Genomic DNA, 23098 nt, shown 5'->3' with positions numbered 1-23098 from the left:
CACTGAAGCTGAAATGTTTTCACTACAGCATTTTCCTGAGCTCAAGAGCTGATGTGTGAATCCTTCCGTTTCTAGGTGGATTATATACATCCCAGGGGCAGTGTAGCCTCACGATTGAATAGATGTGGGGTTTGGGGAAGGGGCGTCAGAGGAGCCAGACCTGTGGGGTTGCTGCCCTCTCTGCAGGGATGGGGATGCTCTGCCCTGCATGCGGCTGGGTAGCTGCTCCCGGTCCCGTCTCGCCGAGCTCTGGCTCCACCGCCGATGGGAGTAGTACCCCAGACCCCGCTCCTACCTCTGGCTCTTGGCCTGCTGGATTCCTCGGGCCCAATGAAATGAATCTAGTGACAGCACCAGTGGGATCTGGGCCCTGCTGGGGTAGGTGTGAAACCTGAGTAGTGCTGTGACCCCATGTGCCAGCTCGCAACATCATTTGGTCAAATTTGGCCCAGCAGCCATTCTGTCGTGACAGAAGCGTGTCTGGGCCAAATCTAAGTGACCCTTTGCAGTGCACATTCATTAATCCTGACTTTTGTGGGTTAAATTGCACCCATGGGTCCCTCTAGAGCTGCCCCTTATCTACCCCAACCTTTCACCTGCATGCTAGTGCTAAATAAGCCCATATTGTGTGTGCAATGTTGCGATTGCACCAAGGGAGGGAGTGTTCTGAAATGTTGGCTCCTATTACATTGTTAAGTTCAGGCCTTTCACAACGATGGGGTACCTCCAGCCTAGTGTAAACACATCCAAATAGAATAGCTTCAGTTCCTTCTCTTGTTCATTACAGTTTAATGAGTTTTTGTATTTTCCTAAAAGACCGGAATGCTAATCCAGGCTTTCAGAAGATAAATTTGAGTTAATTCTGTGCATTCACTCTTGTTACAAGTGAAATACAATAGGGATAGATTAATCCATGAACTTCTAATTAGACAACCCAGCTAGATGGAGCCATGCGGAAGAATCTCCCCCGTTACTTAGTTTTGCACTGAAAACCTCTCAAATAAGAGAGTTATTTCAGATTAATTTTTAGTTTTATTTAAATTAGAGCTTAATCCTGCAGACACTTACTACTGGATTTACAGCTACAGTGGATGCTGAGCACCATGCCAGGCACTGTTTGCAGGATCAGGCCTTTGTCGTCAGATTCGCATCTCATTTTCACTGGCGTAAATCTAGAGTGGCTCCCCTGAAATCAATGGAGTTAAACCAGTGTAATACTGATCTAAGGAGAGAATCAGGCCCATATTCAGCCACACGGCGGTGCATATTATTTAATTCTACATTTAAATAAAAAGCTATATGTTATTTTTATCCTTTTGGAAAATTTTACAAGAATAAAGCCAAAACAAAAAAAACCAAAACAAAAAAACCCCTCTAAATTGCAGTGTTGCCTTAGCACAGAATGGTCCCTTGTTTGGTTCTGTTCTTTCTTCTAAACCCAAAGCAGAGGGGCTGGTAATTCTGATTCATCTTTATGAAACTGGAAAGCAATGTTTCATTTTTAATCTGGGGAAGAGTTAGGGCCTGGATGTAATGCGAGAGTCAGCACCAATAGCCGTGCTGCAAATGTCAGCTAATATTACATGAAATTTTAATAAATGCATGTTGTGTGAGTGTAATAATGTGCATCTCTAGTGAGACTGACTTTGATTAGACATTGACAGGAAAACTGTAGTGGTTTTAGTGCTGCTCTGGACGCCTAGAGGTTGATATACTTCATTAGGTTGGCTATTAGGTTTAGGTTGGATATTAGGAAAAACTTTTTCACTAGGAGGGTGGTGAAACACTGGAATGCGTTGCCTAGGGAGGTGGTGGAATCTCCTTCCTTAGAAGTTTTTAAGGTCAGGCTTGACAAAGCCCTGGCTGGGATGATTTAATTGGGGATTGGTCCTGCTTTTGAGCAGGGGGTTGGACTAGATGACCTCCTGAGGTCCCTTCCAACCCTGATATTCTATGATTAGGATATACAAGGAGACTTTGAAGCAGTATTTAAAAATACCTGAGGATGTTTCACAATCAGTATGAATTGAGGAGCTGGTTAGTGCCTGAGGCTGCCATTTTAGTCACAATTCCAACAGGAAATGCAGCCTGCTGGACATGATAGGCTAGGAAGATCAGAGCTACTCATAGAGTATTTATTTAGCACAGTTACAAGGCCTGACTGTATCCCCATAATCCACATGGAAGGGACCCTCGGTGCCAGTCACTCCACCACCATGGGAAAAGAAAGGAGCTCTGATGCCTCCATGTCAGTGTTCCCCGGCCTTTTCCCCCAAGCCTCATGTATGTTGCAGGTACTGGGATTCACAAACAGGAGGGCTGGTGGGACTAGGCACGTTGGTAAAATGTGGGCAGACCCAAGGGAATCATCCCACCCACACTAGACTTGCGGAGGAAAATGAATACAACTCCAGGCCTTACTGAACCAACTGCTGGGATTCCCCCTTTAAGGCTGAGGAAGCAGAGCCAGGGTGTTGGCCTTCGTGGACATGGAGCTGATCTCCCACTGGTTGTCTGGTGTCTGCACAGGCTCTGGGAGATGGAGCTATGGCCCGATCCTCTCTGAAGGACTATGTGAAAAACCTCAACAAAAACCTTGCAGAGATCTTCTCAGGCTTAATCCCCTCTCACAGGTGATTGGGCCCATAGTTAAGACACTTTCCTTTCTGCAAAGTGTTTAAAAGCTAAATAAGAAATAAGACAGGACACAGGGTAACAATTCAGAAGAGGCTAAAACTATTTATAGCGCTAGTTGTAGAAACAGATTAGTGAATAAACAATTTGAGTTCAATTTGTGAATAGTCAAAGGAGCACTAGCTACTCACAACAAGGTTCCTAAATCTCAAAAGCTATGTGAATTCATAGTAGAAAAGTGTTATTTTCTGCCCTCACCTTCACTGGTGCAACTGACTGACTCAAAGAGCAGAAACAATGCATCTCAAATGAACAGCTAATAGTCAAAAGTGAACTGCTCCAGTTACAACTCAATTGGAAAGGTATTTGTCCAAACTGTACAGCAGAGACAGAGTCACAGGAAAAAGGATTGGTTAGTAAATGAGATGCCAACCAACAAAGCCCCCAAAATTTTTGATCCAATTAATGAGAGCAGGTTAAATAGTATTCACCAGAAAAAAGAAGATGCCTGAAGAGGTTGACTTTTAACTTGAGAGCATCTCTCTTTCTTTCACTTTTTCTAAATAAATCCTGTATTTTTCTGAGATTATTTTTGCTGTTTAATGTTTATCTATGTAATGTTTAAATCCTTGCAAAGGAGTGGGGAACCTACAGGATTTACCTTTAAAGGATTTACACACTGTTCCCCAAGTCTCTGCATGCAGCTCTGATCTTCTTGCCATCACAATGTCAAGATGATAACATGGCATAATTAGTTCATTCAACAAAAAAAAGTTTAGTCCTGTTTTTACATTAGATTAAGTGACAAGAGACTTTGTTCCATTAGTTTCTTTTTTTGAAATGGTGTTTTCAATTGCACAATCTCTGTGTCAAAGAAATGCTGACTGCTGACCACCTCTTCCCTCTTTGACTGCAGGCCTGCCGTGATGGACAAGAAAGTGGGTGATCTCACTACATTGAATGAAGTGGGCTATCAACTACGCATCTAACAAAGCCATAGACCAGATGGAGGGCTTCCATGGTGCTTCACCCGCCCATTACCCTACGCTCCGTTGGAAGGAAGGGGGGTAAAAAAGAAAAGAAACCAGGCCTATTTATTAAGAACTTGTGGATTTTATTTCAAGTTTCACTTAGAAAATAGAAATTCTAGAATGATGATGGCAGTATTATCTTTTTTTAAGTTCATTAAGCGGCATCAATGAAAAACTAAATTATCTTCACCAGGCTTTCTTCCCCCCGTCAAATAGGAGGGAACTAAGGTGGTGGGTTGTTTTTTTTTTATTTTAAATAATTGTTTCTAATCTATTTAATTGGCTTTGAATATTGTGCTACATTGGTAGTATTAGAAGAGTGGTGATGAAATCTATTTCTCGTTAGTGTTAACGTGCTGGGGGCAGTCGGTTTAAACAGTCAGTATTAATATTTTTATTCAGCAATAAAAATGGCAGTGCAGAGGTGGATGTGACTTTTAAAGTGTCTATTACCTCAGTATACAACAGATATGCAAAATTGACCATTTTAATTTTATAATCAATTTGTACGGTTTGCCAGCATTTCTGGGAGTACTATAGAACTGCATTAGATGCACCCCACCACTCTTATCATGTGCATGCCTATGAGAGAGTGTAAGGTTTGATTATATGCAAGTGTCTTCTTGAAAGCACTGCTGTCTTATTAGAAATACAGAGAACCGGTTGAGGTTTCTGTTGGGTTTTTTAATAACCGGCCAACAATGAATTTTTAAAATTTCATAATTTTTTAAAACTTTGTCACAAGCTTTTAAACTTTGCAGACTAGACTGTTAAAGCACAAGACCTGGAGATCATTGTTTTGTAGAGACTAGCATTTGCATTGTATTAACAGTCAAACTGCGTGTACAGTCAGATTCACGAGGAAATGTCAGAATCAATAGGCTTCCTTGAGAGTTTACTTTTCTATTCATATTTGTGTGTAATTTTGAATCATTTGTCTTTGAAGGTTAAACAGTCTAAGGTGATGATGCCTTTGTGTCTTATATTAAGATCAGACATCACAAATTAGGGAAGATTCTTGTTTATATGCATTACAGTAACTTAGTGACCTTTAAAAAGACCTGGCTAAAGAAATTCTTATTAGAATAAGTGTAGCAATAATAGTTGATTTTCAGGATATTTTTTTCAAGAACAAGTTTGTCTATCTCCTCCTTCCTTATAGTGTCCTTTTACTGATGGATTTAACTAGCACTATGGATGTATGGCTGGATTTTCAAACCAGCTTAGCTCCCATTTAGGGACCTAATGGAAGTAGTCAGATTTCTGAAGTGGTCAAATTTTCAAAGTGCTCCGCACCCAGGAGTTCTCATTGAGCTCTGGGAGTTAGTGGGTGCTGAGTACTTGAAAGTTTAGCCACTTCATTTAGGTGCATAAGTGGGAGCTGAGCTGTTCTGAAAAAGCTAGCCTGTACACCAGGGGTGGGCAAACTTTTTGGCCTGAGGGCCACATCGGGGTTCCGAAACTGTACGGAGAGCCAGGTAGGGAAGGCTGTGCCTCCCGAAACGGCCTGGCCCTTGCCCCCTATCCACCCCCTCCCACTTCCCGTCCCCCTCAGAACCCTCCACCCATCCAAACCCCCTGCTCCCTGTCCCTGACTGCCCCGCCCCCTATCCACACCTCCACCCCCTGATAGGCCCCAGGACTCCCATGCCTATCCAACCCACCCTGTTCCCCATCCCGACTGCCCCCACCCCCCAGAACCTCTGCCCATCCAACCACTGCTGCGCTGCCCGGCAGGAGCTCGCAGCCCCTTGTGAGAAGTAGGAGTCTCACATTTTTAATAAATATTTAGCTGTTAAGAGAAGTCAGTCCCCAAAGCTGGAGTCTGATTTTCCATGGCCTTGCAGCTTGCAGTGTTATTTTTACACGTTCACAGTGTAAGCGGGACTAGGCGTGAATGAGGGTGCAAGGCCATAGTCATTTTGGTGGGGCAGGGAGGGGTGAATGTGGCCATTTTGTTATAAAGTACAGTAAATCAACTGCCTTAGTACTTTTAACGGAAAAGTTTCCCCAAGCAAACTAGTACATAAACACTGAATAATATATTGATCTGTTGTCTGGCCTGTCTTATGCCTGGAGGAAGAGAACATGACTTTTTATAAAAAGAGGGGGAATTTTTGCAATACGCAATGGTGAAATAAGCTACAAAATGACTAGAGAACAAATTAAGGCCCCATTCTGGCAATGAGCCCTGGCAGGTCCTGCTGCAGTTGAACAGGGCTCCAGTGTAATTGGCTGGGTTTGCTGCAGATGTATTTGGAGCTCATTGCAAGATTGGGGTTATGTATCTATCTCCCCCCCCCCCCATAGCAAATAAAAAACTGCTGGTAATTTCTTTTCGTAATTCACATTTCATTTTGGTTTCTCAAAACGATTTCCCTTCTGTCTGAAGAACAGCACCGGTGAGGATGACCTGCATGCATCGGATGAAGTGAGCTGTAGCTCACAAAAGCTTATGCTCAAATAAATTTGTTAGTCTCTAAGGTGCCACAAGTACTCCTCATTCTTTTTGTGGATACAGACTAGCACAGCTGCTCCTCTGAAACCTGAATTGAGAGGATTTCCTTTTCCTGAGTTATGGAGAGGGTTCCTTGCAGTAAAACATCAGGTTTCATTATAGCCCACAGCCTTTTTGTTTTGTGTATTTATCAGGTCTGATATGCTTTAAGATAGGTTTTGAATAGGATAGGGTTGGGGCCGGGGGAGGAGAGGGGAGAGGGTTAGGGTGGAGGTAAAGAATGGGGAAAGACCATGGTTTGTATTAGTGTCAAATTTTAAACAGTTATGATTATCAATAGAATTTAAATTCTAAAACATGTACAGCTCAGTTTTGTGACCTTGTAAGCATGAGTCAGCTCTTAGCTTACACAACAGGTTCCTCATTAATGAGGGGATAAGGAAAATAAGAATTAGTTAAGCAACAGAAGCCTTGATTTTAACTGTACTTTTGTGCCATTAGATAGAATACACTTGATTTTGAAAAATCTCTTTTTCTACAGTACCCTGACTATTTTGCATTTCTTCCAACTTGATGATGTGGTTTTACCGGCATCCAGAGTATTTTGGGTTACATGTTTTATCTGAACTTCTAACTTACTACACCGAAGCTTTTCTAAGATATAAAGCTGTGACAAATTTATTTTGTACATTGTTTTGAAGTACAAGTGAATTTTATTAATTCTCTTTAAATTTGCTCTTGCATTTGCATTTTTGTCTTACCTTTTAAAACTGTGATTCCAACTGCCTGTTTTTCTAGCTCATTGCAAACTTGTCAATTGATATACTAGAATACATGTGCATGGTTCCAGGTCTTGCTTTTCTTATCACTTGTATGTTTATGTGCAGCATGGAATTTTAATAAAATGTCTTGATCTTTTTTTTTAAATAGCCCATTATGATTTTTGCCATGTGTATTAATGTACAGGTGGTGGTAGAAGCAGTATGAACTAAATGATATAGTCATGGTGGGGAAAAGTGTTTTTAAAGCGTTCACTCAGTATAGGCTAGTAACACCAGAATGGAGGAGGGGTTAATGCAAAATTTCAAAAAAATCAAATCTTTATTAAATCAGCCCATGACTATTTGGCACAAAGTAACCTAAGCATTAAGCACTCAATCATATGGTGGGTTCTTGTTTCCCCTAGTGATGGCACCTACCAAGAAACTAAAAGGAGACCCTTGAAATAATAAACACCACTCACTCAGCATCTTTCATCAGTAATGAATGCTACATCTCCCCCCTAACAGCTGTTGCTTTGCCCTGACAGTAAAGTCTCTGCTCCATCCCCTAAAGCATTGTCCAAAGACAAGGGTTGTCTCTTGAAGAGAGAAGGGAGTAATTCAGGTTCTTTGCTAATAATATGTGCTGATAAAGCAGAACGGTATTAGTGGCCTTGTTGGTTTAGATTTGGGCAGGAGGGAAACGGGGAATGTCCTTGAGGCAGGCAGGTGTCTTCCTTCAACACCTTGGTTAATTGGCTGTTAAGATGTTAAAAGCCTTCCTTGATAGAGCCTGCATGTAAGTACTCTGTAGTTCTAGCAGCACCAAATAGCTATCTATCAGATAAAACTAGGGTAAGCTTTTACTTTCTGAAGTGTCTGGCTTGTTCAATTGGTAAACAATATCTTTCAAAACTGTGACCAGATACAGACTAGCACTGTACATAGTTCATTCCATGGCTGGGCTCCCCTATCCTGTAGGGATAGAAGAAAAAAGTACTCTTTCTACCAAACCAAGATTATGCTTTGCAGGGCAGGGAGGTGGAAACTCAATGTTTCAGCATGAACATTTCTCAACTATTTTCTAAGTTTGTCTGGTCTACAATCTCATGTATGAACTAGGAGGTTGGTATGGGAGCCGGTGCGGACAAGTATGTGCATTGAGTATACCAACGCCCAGAAATGTTTCTGGAGACAGCTCTTTAAAGCCTTGGCTTGTATCAGCACTGCCTCTTACAAAGCCACAAGTGGAGGGTTCAACAAGAACAGGCCCTTGGGAAGAACTAGAAGCCATTCACTGGCAGAAGAAAATAAGATCTCAGCCTGCCCTTCTTCTATGAAGTCAGGAGTTGGGAGAAAGATATCGTATCATACAGAGGCTCAGCTTGTTATGCAGCAGCCTAATATCGTCTGTAGTGATGTGATGGGTTAACTGTGAGTTGTGATGCATTGCTAAAATTGTAAGAAGAGCAATGTTGCTCTACAACTAGGCTAGGGCTCCAGTCAGTGATAAGGTAGCTCTAGTTTTTCATGCCTGACTCTTGCTTTCAGCCATCAAAATGCAAGAACTCTCGCACTAGTTGAGCCTGAGCAGTGGCTTAGCACAAGTTCTGCCAGCTCAGTAAGTGTGGGACAGGTGTAAGTTTTTAATGATCACTTAAGATAAGTGGTATATAGCTTAAATGTCAAATTCTGCCCATCTCACTTAGTTGGGGAATAGGCTGCATTTGCAACCCCATCATCTTGTATGTTTATTAGGAAGCTCATGTGTTTATTGTAACATCCCCATTAAAATAATTACAATTTAAATTGATTTAGCTTTATCATATGAATTGTAGATAAATAAAAGCTGACATACCGACAAACCTCCAGCTTCAGTGGAAATCTTTGATTCCCTTTCAGGAACAAACATTTTTAGTGAAAACGTTTCAATTGTCTTCATGTAAAGGATATTCAAGGAGCTGTAAAGGACTTAGCACCACTGTTAAACAGTGTGCAGGTCAGAGTCAGCTGTTTGCCAGAAACTCTAGCACTATTACATGAAGAGTAAGAAAAGGGCCAAGCTCTCACCCTTTCCCCACTTCAATTATATAAAGCTGGAGAATTTCCCAGTGTTCTTTAAACACCACAGCTAAACCATTTTAAAATAGAACAGGTAAATTTATCAAATTCTACCCATAGCCACTTTAAAAAAAACACTAACACAGGAAAAACACTCCACCATGAATCAGAGTACAAATGTGTGGAGTTCAAAGCTCTTGTGTTCCAGGTATTGAAGTATACACAAACAGCCTAGTATGTGCTTCTGTGATATTCCATGTACAAGTGGGTATTCACCCACAAAAGCTCATGCTCCAATACGTCTGTTAGTCTATAAGGTGCCACAGGACTCTTTGCCACTTTCCCAACCTCTACTACTATCCCCAAGCACTATACATTTTCACCGTTTACTGATCTTCCCTAATCTGTCCTAGCAGCAAAAGAAAAAAAAAATGAATAACAAGCAAGGACAGTGAAAGCTTCCTAAAAATCTGACATTGAACACACCAGGTCAGAGACAATGAACCAGACAGAACAACCAATAAGCTTAGTGCTAGGCACTCTTTTCTCATGTAGCACATTAGATCCACTTGGTTAAGCAAGAGGCCTTTTCCCCTACACACATGCATCAGAATAGCTCTGAATTCTGAAACAAAGTGGGAATTACTGTCAATAGATTATATAATAATCTAACAACTCCAATTTAAGAGCTGCAGTGGTTATGGGAAAGGCAATGGCAGAAGGGGCTGAATGAATGCCTTGGAAGACAACATGGGGTGTTTGCAGGAGAAAGCAGGTGCCATCAGGGATCCTTTTGCTTCTCCAGAGCAGGGGATAGAAGTCCCAGACAGCAGACATCTCTTTCTCCCACAGTGACAGTGCTTCAACCCTTTCTGCTATCTCCCCTTGCTCCTATACAGATCACCCACATGCAGCACTTGTACAATAGGCTCAGAAGATGGCCCTTTCAGATTTATCTGGCATCTTCACAAAAATAGTTAAGTCATTCAGCCATTTGCCTGCCAGCATAGCTGCATTTACTAGTCCTAGACCTTAAAGGCTTTGCCCTAACCCACATAAAATGGGGTACACCAAGAACTATTTCCTATTTTTAAATAAAGTTTAGTATTAGACAATAGCTAGCATTTGTTTTTCAGCATTAACTGAATGGGTGGCTATACAGCCAGAAAGAGTAGCTCACTGTGCAGATGGATCCTTAAGTCACAATCTAGTTAGCAAAGATCAGAGGAAAACCATTCAAACTGAACCAAAAATCCAATCACCCCAGAACAGTCTGAATTACGAGTTCAAATCAACTGGACTGTCATTGGCCCCACATTCCTCTGGTGCATGAAATAATGTTTAGCTTAAGTCTCAGAATATAAAGTGACAATCAAGAAGATGGTTATTCTGTAATTAAAATAGTAAAATTAAAGTTAATACAGAAAATGGGACATGAAAGTGGACTGAACAAAGAAATGTTTCTGAATTCAGCTGCTTATTGGAATATAATGATCAAGTAGAAGTTTCAGTTTTTCTATCAGCACACTAGTGAGAGCAACTCTATTTAGAAATTATACTGGTTAGTTAAATTATGTATGGATCTGTGTGCGATTGAATTAAGTCACAAGAATTTCTGTTTGTCCTCCCCTCATCCAAGAAGTTTGTTAATGTAGTAGTACATTAAGGTTTAATCTGTAAATCCTAGGTGTTTTGCAGGGTATGCTGCATCATGGTGTATTATGAAACTGAACATGAGGGAATCTTTACGTGCTGAATATTCTGGAGCTGTAGTAATGTTACAATATTTAAATGATGAATACATGAAAAACAGCCTCATCTACTCTGTAAACACTTCTGAAACATCTGGGAGTGAGACTTTTTGAGAAGTCTGTTTAAAAAAAAAAAAACTAAAAAACCCCAGTTTCAAATATGAAAGTTCCTTCAGTTCAGCCTGTGTTGTACCGCTTTGTGTTCAGCTACCACCACTTGCCTACTTGGTTTCATTTCAGATTCTTTTTAAAGCTTCTGCACATCAGCAAAACATGTTGTACTCTTGTAAGATTAACCATTACACAATCACTTTTTAGAGTACAACTAATTACTATACTGCAAGAATAGGCCCAATCCTGCTGCCCCGGCACTAGCTAAATTCCTGCCGAGGGACTCCAAGATTGTGTCCAATATTTAGATATTTGGGGAAGGCAACAAAAACAACTTGAAATAGAGCACACTTGAAAGTACATAGAAATCTACTTTGAGCTCATTATAAAGCTTGCTACAAACACACAATCTTTTGCTTGAAGGATTGAGAGATGTACACTGTACTTAAGAACCATCACCCATTTTACTATGATTTACAATAAAAACATTATCTTTTTAAAAAATAATGCCATTTTCAGATTATGGCACAGACATTTTCCATTATCAAAAAGAGGAAGCTAATGTAAACTTTTTTTTTCTCTTAATGACTCCATAAAGTAATTTAAGCAACTTTACAAAGAAATCTCTTTAAAAACTCTACTTTACACAACACTAAAAATTCAGCATCCAGGCGAACTTAACTTTAACCAGTCTGACAATCCCTGAATTAAACAAATTACAGGAAGAAGAGAAGGTGAAGGAAAGTGCAGATATAAAAATAATTTGGGAATTATTGTTCAATAAGCCTGAACTGAGCTAGTAAGGACAGGTGATCGGAAGAGTTATGTTCATTGGGAAGACCATTAACTGTCCACAGATCTTGCTCTGTTAAAAGTGATAATCTACCAAGAAGCTTCAGACCTCCATCAAAAGTATCTTCGGCTCCTACATAAAAAGAAAAGAAGAAAAGTATGTGCAGAAAACACACCGTTGTGAGTCAAATCATACACACCCACACCCGCCTTATACATGGAAGGAGGACTCCAACCTGGGAGGAGTGACTTGTGAGGTCTTAATACAATGCTTTGGTAACAACGATGCTATACACAAATTTGCACAGATCACTTCACAGCTGATATCAACTGTGTTGTGTGAGAGTTAAGCTCATTCTATACATAACAAACAAGACCTTCGACACAGTAGCTGTTGCTTTGTTCATGAAAAGCTGGACAGCTTCACAGAACTCCTGGTCTTCAACAAGCCAGCAGCTACTTTTGGTCTCCATGAAACTACTCAGCTGGTTCAGGAACTTCACTCTTCAAGCAGCTTTCCAGAGCTCTAACAAGCCAGCAACTGTGACTGCACTGAAGACAAGCCTAGTCATTGTGAAACTGTTCAGTCAGCTCAGGAATACGGCTTCAGCACAGATCCTGAACCAGCGGAACTTTTTGCACACATCCTGGTCTTCAAAGCTACAGTTGCTGTGGCAAAGATCTGGATCTTCATGGATAAAACTATTCAGCTGGTTCAGGAGCGCTCCTGAACTGTCTGAACAGTACCACAGAACTCCTGGGCTACATAGAACCAAAAGCTGGGTCTCAAACTGGTTTCCCACAACTAAGCATACAATAAACCAACAGCTATGCAGTAAAACCCATTTTTTGGGGTTAATTAACAAATTGACCTAGCTCCAGAGACCCCTCCACCCCCAAACGTACCTGTAGGTTATAAGATAATGAGGTCCAAAACCTTACCAGACTTAGAACACAAACTCTTTATTCGACAATTTTTAAAATTTATTAGCACTTGGAAACTAACTAATCAGTTTTCTTGGAACTACTCAGAAAATTCAAGTTTTACTCAGATTATATGCTGAAAGTTTGGGGCAGATACACTTTTTCATATAAAACAAAGAGCCTGAACTCCTGTTTTCAGAGCAAAACTGAATACAACTTTAATTAGGGCACGCAATTAGGGCATTCTAGGTATTTAGGGCTCAGTCTTGCAAGGTGCTGAGCAACCTTAACTCACACTGAAGTCAGGGGCAGTTGAGGACACATGGCACCTTGCAGAAGTTTTCAGCACATTGCAAAACCAAGTCCTTGACGCTAGATTAATTTTCTTGCATTTTTCCTTTTACATTTGGTAGTGTATAGAAAACTGAGGCACAGATGGTTAAGCAATTTGAAAAGGCCACACTGGAAGACTGTGCTTAAGGTAGGAATGGAACCCAGGTCTCCCTGTTCTGGGATTTATCCCTAGAATGATTCAGCTGGCCAGGCTGCACTGTATAATGGTTTTGTGAAACAAAGGATTTCAAGCAATATAAAAGGCTCATTATCCTGTATGATGATGTAGGATGAAGCAAAGCAGATGGCCAATTGTAAAACATGGAAATGTGTCTCTCAGGGAACCCACAACAAGACCACAAATACGGTAAGTGGTATGTTGCTTCGTTGGTAACATTTAAAAGCCAAGAAAGGGTACCCACTCAAATGCGTTATGTCTTCCTTGCACCATCTGGTGAGTTTTAGCTGCAACTACAACCACAAAATTGTGGCACAGGTACACACACACACACACACACACACAAATGCGCTGCTCCAGTGTGATTTTTCACCCCATACCAAGAGATCTCAAAACCACATAGGTCATCTCTTGAGACAAACACTAATGCTGCTCCAAGGTAATTTTAAATATGAGCACTTATGCCGAAGTGGTCATATATCATCTCTAACGCATCTGAAATCTCTGTTCATCATATTCTTGAAAATGTGAACCAATCATGTCACTGGTCTAGTCACTAAGCTCACATAGGCTACTGAATGACAGTGATATTACCTTGGTGTTCACTTCTTTACTTAATGCTCGTCAGGAGTCTCACCTCCTTGAATCTTATAGTCAGGGAGACAATGACGACCACATAAGCGTCAAAGTTTTTAGTAAAAGAAACTATGCAGGCCTCTGCAGTGTTCTACAGAGGATGTCCCCTACATACTACAATGATCCCAGCAAACAACAAGCTAACATCAATCAGTAAGGGAGAAAATAAATGACAGGAAGAGATAAGACAGTAGCATTAATCTGTGAGGGAACAGTTCACATGTTCAAAATGTTTGGGCACTTGTAAATCACTGAGGTTAGTATCTTTTGTGTACTTGAGATCTGTGAAATTTACCAATATGCCTCCTTTTAGGCTAGGTTCTGAAGTTTATCATTCAGCAGGGAGATATTCCTTAAGAGAACTTCAGTGCTTCAATTCAGCTTCTTTACCTGGCTGAGCAGCACTATCATCCTTTGCTGCAGAATAGAAAATGTAATCCACAGTGACAGCACTTCTGGAATGACAAGTTGTTACTTCTGGAATCCCACTTTCAGGTAAGTAATGAGAATAGACCGAAGATAATCTAAAGTGGTGTTGTAATTTTGAAGGAAACCTAAACAGAATTACACAGAAGTATTTTACTTCATTATCGCTACTAAGTAAAAGACTTAGTCATTAATAAAACACACTTTTTTAGTTATTATGGCAAAACAAATAAGCTGCATAAACAGAGTCTATTTTTAACACCCTCCGAATGTAACATTCTCATGTTTTGCATCTTGTTAACTTCTTGGAGCAGGGACCTAAGGTACAATTTTCAAAGGAGTCTAAGGCCATGTCTACGCTAGCGAACTTATGGTGGGTGGCACAGTTGCACCGCTATAAGATTGCTCATGTAGCCACTCTATGCCAACAGGAGAGAGGTCTCCCGCTGACATAGCACTGTGCACACAAGTGCTTTTGCCAGTAAAAAACTTATGTCAAGCAGGGGTCTGTTTTTTCACACCCCTAAGTGACATAAGTGGTAGTGTAAGCATGCCCTAAGTCCAATTTTCAAGTGATTTAACACTTAGGATCCTGTCCCATTGACTTTCAAAGAGATTTAGGGTCAGTCTACACGAGAAATGCCACAGCAGCACAGCTGTATGGCTGTAGTGTAGATGGAAGGGGTTATTCCATTACTGTAGTAAATCCATCTCAGCAAGAGGCAGTAGCTAATTGATGAAAGAATTCCTCCATCGACCATGACTGAGGATGGCTTAATTACATTGCACAGGGAGTGAAATTTCTCACAGGCCTGAATGATGTAGTTAAGTCAACCTAAATTTGTAATGTAGGCCAGACCTTTGGATAAGTGCTTCCTCTGGATTAGCTCTTCCACCCATGTAATTACTGTATTCTTCCTTCCTCTTGACACCAACCACATGTCCCTCCATGCCAGTCTAAACTGGAAGGCACCCTCTTGATTTTTAAGTAAACTTTTGGGTCTAACTAGGAGTCTTCACATTAAATCTTTAAATGCTTTTAGGCTTTTTCTTTTTAAAACTTAGTTATGAGTCTAAAAAGAGAAAGGAAGTACCTGTCTCCATGCCTGTCCAATATGGAATTCTTGGGGAGAAGAGTTTTTAAAATAATTAAACTTCTTCCTGTTCTATCCAGTTTGATCTCTCCCCTCTTCATTACCACAGTTCTTTGTTTCCCAATAAGGATACTTATTAACATTTATAAACCAGCATCTCCAAAATGATCAAAATAGGAGGAAATATGAGAATTTAAGCAGCTGGATACTGCTGCCACTTATAAACAGATTTCTGCTGCTGGCCCCAAATTCTATGGCTTTGCTACATCACTATAAAACAAAGAGTGCTGGTTATATCCAAAAGTAAACAGATGTCAAAAGTATTGTTTAATGAGGAGAGATGGATCTTGCCCAGTAGCCAGTCTTGATATTTCCTTAACCTCAGCTCCTTAGTTTGGAATAACATGCATCAGTTGCACATACAGAAATGGTCCTTTACAATACATAATTCTAATCCTTTCCCATCTGTGGTTATCTTTTCTTTCACTTTTAAATGAAAGATGATTTTTTGCCCTTCGCATAGTTATCCTAATCCAAATTTTTCTGGGTTCTATTCTCCAATTACTACTTTTGAAAACAATAGGCAGCCATGCTTTTGAACTAGTGTAGTTGCTGAAAGTAAGATCACCAGTATAAGAATGATGAAACATACAATTTAATTTTAGTTTGTTTTTATTCACATCCTCTAACTGCTCTGATAATTCAAGGGTGCAGGAACTAACTCACCAGAACACAGTTGTGAAATGTCAGAGGAAACGTTACATTAGCTCTGAAAACTGCACTGACTCCATTTCTGAGACTTTTACTTGAGAAGATGAGGGTTTAGGTGTGGTGACGTCTACTTTTGAAAATGTCTTTTTTGTTGTGGGTGTGTTTTATTAGATAATGTCCATGTAAATAGAGACATGTAAATACGTATATTTTAACAACCTACACCGGCAGATACAAAACCCAATTAGAAGATCACGTACAGTTTTATCAGTTATCTAATTTGAAATCATACCATAGATGATCATGGTTTTGGTTTTGCCTTTTTTTTTTTTTTTTTTTTATAAATAGGAGCCAACCAACAGCCTTCTCAGGTTTTCCAGGACTTACTTTTCAGCTGCTATTATGATCTCTTCTGTGTGCTCCAGTTTCGATTCTTTTTTTTCTCCACCTACAAAAATAAAGAGAATTTCTTATCTATGTTTTAAATGAGATCATTAAGACCACTGGAGAAAAACTATAGGAAAAGTAGCCTAGGACAACATCTTCAAATGCTATTTATTTTTCTTTTGATGGGAAAGATCAAATAAATAAAAACTGGATTGAATTGCCCAGTTTCATTAGAGCCCCTTCAAACCAATCTGTACCTTTCCAGAAAACTTTACCTAGAAACATACACTTTCAAATTACAGAGCAATTCAGATGAGCTGAACGTATGTTTAACCTTGAACATAAAGACAAAAAGTAGACTTAGATGGAAGGTTTTAAAAATAGCCCACAACAATGGTTCTAATAATTCTAGTCACCTACTGCATGTTAATCTCAAAGGAATTTATTTTTCTAAGGCCTAAGCCTGAAAATGCCTAGGATGGTGAAAAACTTTATCCCCGAGTAGTCCCACTGAGCTCATGTTTGCAAGACTGGGGCCCATTTTTTTAAATGGAAAAATATCTGGTCTTCAACAGTAAATCTGGGTGATGTTTTCATAGAACCACTAAGTTTACCTGTTCAGAAACTGACCTGTGTTTTCTTCTTGTCGATGCTGTTGTACCTCATACACACAACTCTGTGAAATGCCTAGACTTGGGGGCCAAATTGGAATAGTTAAGATTCTTTGTCCCCTAGGAAACTGCTCTTGCCCAGACACCTAAAAAAAAGGTATATGGTTGTTTCAAACAGAATCTGATTTAGTTCACAAGATACCTGTGCAAAATTTTAATTTAAAAAACTATTTTTTTAAAGTCAACTGTGATCCAATTAACAAAAAAGACATACTGCTAAAAAGTTCACTTTTCTTATCCATGCTGTGATGTAGCGTATGAACGCAGGGTAAACAGTGGGCGGTTAAACCCAATTAAGCCATAGGGTATAATTGGTGATCAAACTCAACCTGAGAGGAGCTGGATCTTCAGAAAGGAAGGAGCAGAGGGCAGTAGAAGGAAGGCAATGGAGGATACCCAAGTGAGACGTAGAGGGTATTTCCTCTCTTGGCTAAAGGCTGAGAAGTCTGGGAGGCCTGAAGCCTAGAGCCAAAACTGGAAGGCCTCAAGCCAGAAGGAAGATTGGGAGGCCTGGGATAGTGAAGCCTAGGGCCAGGGGCAGGTTGTCTTGAGCCAGCAGGAAACCAGAGGCAGTTAAGTTCAAGAGGCTGTGATAAGTAAATCTTAAGGGGCATTTGGACTGGACCTTGAGGGGCTCCAGGGAGAAAGGCAAGAACTCTGCTGGCACACTCGGGGCACTATAAAGTGGGAGATATCTGGAAGACAAGTCTGGAGCAAGCTCCTCTGGCTGACCCTGACCAGGGGTACGAACCCGACCTCTAGGGAGACCTTCTGGAAGGTGTTGGCCCTTACAAAAGGCTCAGGAAGGGGCTGGAGAAAAAGGCTTGAGGAAAGACTAATGACACAAAGGAGTCCAGAGAAGCAGTGGCAAAGAGTCTGACAGAGCAGACCTTGGCTGCTCGTCCTAGGTTCTCTGGACTGGAACCCAGCATAGAGAGTGGCTCTGCATTCCCATACCACCCACTGGGAAAGTGGTGTGAAGCCCCCTGAAGTAAGGGGATTAGGGCAATTCAGAGCCTGGAGAGATGGGGGTAAGGGCCAAATGGACCCTGAGTCAGGGGCCAGAGACCTTGGGATTGATTTGTTAGACTGTTTGTGGCTCTTTTTTACCATGAAAGGAGCATGGAACTAAAATTTGACCTGCCTGCAGGGCCAAAATGTGAGAAGAGGAAGACCACTAAAGGACCGGAATAACTATCAACAGGGGATGCTAGAGAAGGCAAAGCTGTTAAGCCACACCCAGCCATGAGGGGGCATACTTGCAGTGAGTCCACTCTTCTATACATGCCTTAAACATGCCTTTTGTAGCAGCTCTTCAAAGCTTTCTCTGCTAAACCATGATATTCTTTATATGCAACTTCTCTGCGTGCTCTTGCTTATCAACATCTTTACAACAACCCTATTTTGTAAAATAGTTCTTGCGAGACTAAGCTGAGAGAATACCAAGACCTCGTTAGTGACATTAGAAGCTCTAGTGCAGGGGTTCTCAAACCGGGCGTCGGGACCCCTCAGGGGGTCGGGAGGTTATTACATAGGGGGTTGCAAGCTGTCAGCCTCCACCCCAAACCCTGCTTTACTTCCAGCATTTATAATGGTGTTAAAAAGATTAAAAACACTTTAAAATATATAAGGGGCGAGTCCGCACTCAGAGGCTTTCTATGTGAAAGGGGTCACCAGTACAAAAGTTTGAGAACCACTGCTCTAGTGTAAACAGTTCACTGACTGCTGACATTGCTTTTAACAGTGGGGCATTTATTCTTCTGGGAGAAAATCAAAAGGGGGCTGAAAATGGGGTTGGCAGATGATGGGCAGTTAACACCAATAATGGAAAATTCACATTTCCCTAGCGTAGATGCTTTAGTCACTTCAAATTAAATAGCTATTGGTGATACGTCGAATGTTATGTTCACACTAAACTCACATAAAATATCTTAGAATGTGGTGCCACATTCAAACATGGCTTCTACTTTGGTCACCTAGCAATCATAACTTTGACTTTACACTTACACTAATCAATACAGCCCCGGCTCATCCATATTGTGAGAATAATCCTTTTGAAAAGGTTCAGATGGTCTGTGATTAAATCTCCTCCCACACAAAAACCTGGGACACTTAAATCAAAACTAATAATGGTGTAAGGTGGAACAGTATTTTACTCTGTCAGTAGAACATGTTTTATGGACATTTAAGCTAAGTTAATGAAAAGGGAACCTTGGTCTTATTCTGACTAATAACTTAGACCCTATTGTATTGCCAGTTGTAAAAGGAATACCTTAATACTTAAATAAAATTATTTTTTGGGAAAAGTACCCTTTACAAAAGAAAAGGAACACTTGCCAAGTACTAGACTTGGCATTTAAAGTGTTCCCAGAAAAATGGGCCAGATCTACACTCCGGACCTATATCAGTATAACTACGTCACTCAGGGGTGTAAAAAATCCACACCCAAGTGACAGTTTTACTGACCTATCTCCGATGCAGACAGCGCTATGTCAATGGGAGAGCTTCTCCCACCGACATAGCTCCCGCTTTTTGGGGAGGTGGATTAACTACGTCAATGGGAGAAGCTCTTCCGTTGGCATAGGAGAGTCCTCCCTAAAGCACTACAGCGGTGGTGTACTTGAAGACAAGACTTAAATTAAGCCAGAGGTACGGCCCAGATACAAAACTGTATATATACACACCACTTTCAAGAACAATTGTTTATATGTTTGAAAATGTTAGAGATTCACTGAAGTGAAAGCTAGGTGCTGGTACCAAAACAAAGGCCTCACAGGCTTGGCAGACACAGCAGTTACAATTCTAATCCTATAAAAATCCAAGTACTAGCAGAGGCTGGGTGTGAATAACAGGTCCCCAAGGACCATACTGCCCACCACTGCCCGAGTTTAAAACCACCAAATGGGATTTAATAGCACCCAAATGAAGCAGGAATTAAACTAACCAACTGGTGAAGCCCAATGGCATAGATGGCTCCCAACACTGGGGATTGGGTACCAGCTTGGCCATTGCACTTCTGAAACAAAGCACTGAGTCAGCCTCAGACCTTGCATAGCAATTCTGTCACAGACTTTCCTCTGTTTGTAGATTTTAGAGTGGAGATCAAAATTGGGCTTCTAATGGCAACTCAACTCCACACAGAACTGGAAAGGGTTAAGGTGGTCAGGTAGGCCTATTAACTCTACAGGCCGCACCTGGAAGGAAAGCCAGGGAGTAGGGAATTGATTGCAAGCAGGTTCAAAGCCAGGAAGCTTGCAACAGACAGGGGCTGCTGCTGAGAAAAGGGATGAGGGTTTGGAGCTGTTATACCCAGGGCAAGAAGGGGAAATCAGGAATTGTAGGAAGCAGTCCAGGGAAGGAACAGTGAGGCTGGGAGAGGAAAGCCCAGAACTGCTGGGCATAGGGTCCCTGGAGTAGTGAATGAGCTTGGGTTCCCCTACTAGCCACTGAGGACATGGCAGAGACTGTGGCATAGAACAGGAAGCCTGTCTGGGTTACAGTGGTGGTGACAGAGAATTGAAGGACTGTATCCTGAAAGGGGGAACGCTGAGTGACCTAGCCAGAGGGCTGCATCATGAAGACGCTGCGGTTCCCGGGACGAGAGGTGCTGCAGACCTGAGAGAGAGAGGGTGTGTGTGATGGTATGTGACCATGAGAAGGGGCGTTGAATTCAAGAGCTAATCCTACAACTGATCAGGAGGAAGCACCAGATAAGCAGTGAGTGGTGCACACCATGACAGGTGGCCAGTGTCACTCCATAAAATATTCCTTTCCCACGAGCATTCTTACTTGAGATGAAAAGAACACCTACCTTTCCTATAGGTAGTCCTTCATAATTCAGCTTTCCTTCCTTTATAAAACTGTACAGTGGAGAACCAGGAACAGAGTTGAAGTCACCACAAATGATAATAGGACAGAATCTACCATCTTTCCGATGGGCAACGCTGGCAATCTCTGCCAGTAACATTGCCAGTTGGGTCAGTTTAATGTCCCCTCGCCTTGGATTATACAGCAGATGTGTGTTGGCTATACAGACTGCAGAAGTAGCTTTACAGTGAAATCTGGGCTGCAGAAGCAACACTAGTCCAACATTGTCTCTGTCCAAGAGTGGAATATCATGGCGGAAAAATTCCACTGGGTTTGAAGAGATAAGATTAAATTTGGAAATTTTGAAGCAAATAGCACAGCCATCAGGTTTCCTTCCTGTCCTCATTTTAAATTCACAATGATAACCTGTACGAAAGAAATGTGAATCACTAACGAAAAAAAACAAAACAAGAACATAGCTCATGCTATTGTTTTTCCATATAGTAGTCAATACCTGAGCCTGCTATAGTTAAGGCTGCAAAATGTTTCCACTGTACCCATTTTCAAATGTTCCTAACTTTGAGATCTTCACCTTTTGGGCTGAAATGTGCCATGTTTGGTCTCTGTCTGAAAACTAATTATAAAAAAAGAATATAAGCAACTGAAAATGGGGGGATTATAATGGAAGCTGTTTTGCATAATTAAATACATATGTAAAGAGAAAATTGTCTTTATAAATGACTTACTAAAAATATGCCTCCCAATACATATTCCTACCAATAAATCCCCTTTTGCTTTAATGGCTGCTGAGAGGAAAAAATCACTCTCCTAGTGCACGTTAACATAGGGCCTGAAACTCATTTACCTAAAGAGCTGTTTACACTGCTCTGTACACTGACTGAGCAGTGTAAAGGGGCCTTAGTGTAAGTGAGCATCAGGCCTATGATCTTCATCTTTCAAAATAAGAGTTGCTTCGCTCTAGCGCCATACTGCCATTCCAAGAGGGCAAACTTTATAGCTCAACAACCCACATTCAAATTTCAGGCCCTGATATTTGGTTTTTATTTTCCGGGACGGAAAATGTTCACTTTTGCATTCTCTGAAAGAGAAAAGATACATGTAACCATATCATACTTCCTTTACAGACATATCTATGTTCGGTGTGACTTGTTAAAATAAAACCAGATTTCTGAGGCTACACATCATGCACCCAAGGAACTCAGAAAGGAAAGAAACACTTGGATGTGAGACGTTAATTTGAACAATAAATCCAGTTCAGTATCTTCTGTGGTGTATATACTTCTAAACTAATGATTATAATACTCATATACTAATTAGTATCAATACTAATACTCATCATGGCACTTCTCATGCATCAAAAGACAAGTCAAAATGTAAAATGACTGATGCTTTAAAGTTTATTCAGGGTGCTACCAGAGCAGCTTAATAATGCTTTACCTGTGAAACATTCCTATTAAGAACAGTACTTGACAGATTTCTGTAGGTCAGAAATAATTGTCTGACAGCTTTAAGAACATTACTCTATCATAACATTACTCTTTTAATATAAAAATCACCCAACTTTCTGAAATTTGCTTTACTGTAGTAAGACCTGCATTGTCTCAAAATAAGCTTCCAGTGCCTTCTCAATATATTAAGAGTGCTTTGTACCCAACACAGCTTAAAAATGACAGCTTTTTTGAAAGTTCTTTTCATACAGAGCAAGACATTTATATTCAACATTACCGATGCATTATTCTGGGATTATAATATTTTCCATTAGCTGTAACTGTCACAAAAGTAAGTATTTTCTACAATTCTATTTATGACTGAAGCTGTACATCTTCCACGGTAATTAAATATAACTATTTATGAAAGTATACTTTGACTGTATTAACCACTTCAGGGAACACACAACAGCTTAAATAAATGGTTACACTAAACTCTAAAGCATACATAATATAGACTTTAGAAACCAATCAACAAGACTGGTTTTGATTTGTAGCTTCAGTTAAACCTAGAATTCTAAGATCCAGCATCTACATTCCTCTAGAATTTAAGGGACTGACTTGCATGTTTTAAGCATCTCTTGTGAAGTGATGAGTGGCCTCCTTTCCCACTGAAGCCAATGAAAGCTGAGGGCACTCAGCAATTTACAGGATCAGGTCTTAAGTAAATTCATTTGAAAGCAGTTCTGGGCCCAGTTCTGCACTTCATATGCAGGCAAAATTCAGGCATTAGTGAGTTTGCCAAAATAAGGAGTGCAAGAACAGGTCTTAAAGTAACAACTATTTATCTAATTTTTGCCATATCAAAAATGCATCTCTCTTCA

The 23098-nt window shown here is 40.6% G+C and overlaps 2 protein-coding genes across 6 annotated transcripts in view; one reads left to right on the top strand and one right to left on the bottom strand.

Moving 5' to 3' along the window:
* The window catches only part of VASH2 (vasohibin 2), a 68917-nt gene extending 61886 nt beyond the window's left edge, over window positions 1–7031 (top strand). For both annotated transcript variants that reach the window (XM_073338932.1, XM_073338933.2), the window contains exon 8: window positions 3551–7031. In XM_073338932.1, the coding sequence (XP_073195033.1) occupies window positions 3551–3623 (73 nt within the window). In that variant the 3' untranslated portion in view covers window positions 3624–7031. The remainder of the gene's footprint in view (window positions 1–3550) is intronic.
* A 174-nt stretch (window positions 7032–7205) lies between these two features.
* ANGEL2 (angel homolog 2) overlaps window positions 7206–23098 on the bottom strand; it is a 31511-nt gene continuing 15618 nt past the window's right edge. For all 4 annotated transcript variants that reach the window (XM_073338930.2, XM_073338931.2, XM_078852270.1 and 1 more), the window contains 5 exons: window positions 20771–21192; window positions 16919–17045; window positions 16289–16349; window positions 14061–14224; window positions 7206–11732 (listed from right to left, as the gene is read on the bottom strand). In XM_073338930.2, coding sequence (XP_073195031.2) covers window positions 11578–11732; window positions 14061–14224; window positions 16289–16349; window positions 16919–17045; window positions 20771–21192 — 929 coding nt within the window. In that variant the 3' untranslated portion in view covers window positions 7206–11577. The remainder of the gene's footprint in view (window positions 11733–14060; window positions 14225–16288; window positions 16350–16918; window positions 17046–20770; window positions 21193–23098) is intronic.

Source organism: Lepidochelys kempii, chromosome 3 (assembly GCF_965140285.1).
Source record: "Lepidochelys kempii isolate rLepKem1 chromosome 3, rLepKem1.hap1, whole genome shotgun sequence".
NCBI lineage: Eukaryota > Metazoa > Chordata > Testudines > Cheloniidae > Lepidochelys > Lepidochelys kempii.
This window is presented reverse-complemented; position numbering and strand designations above follow the sequence as displayed.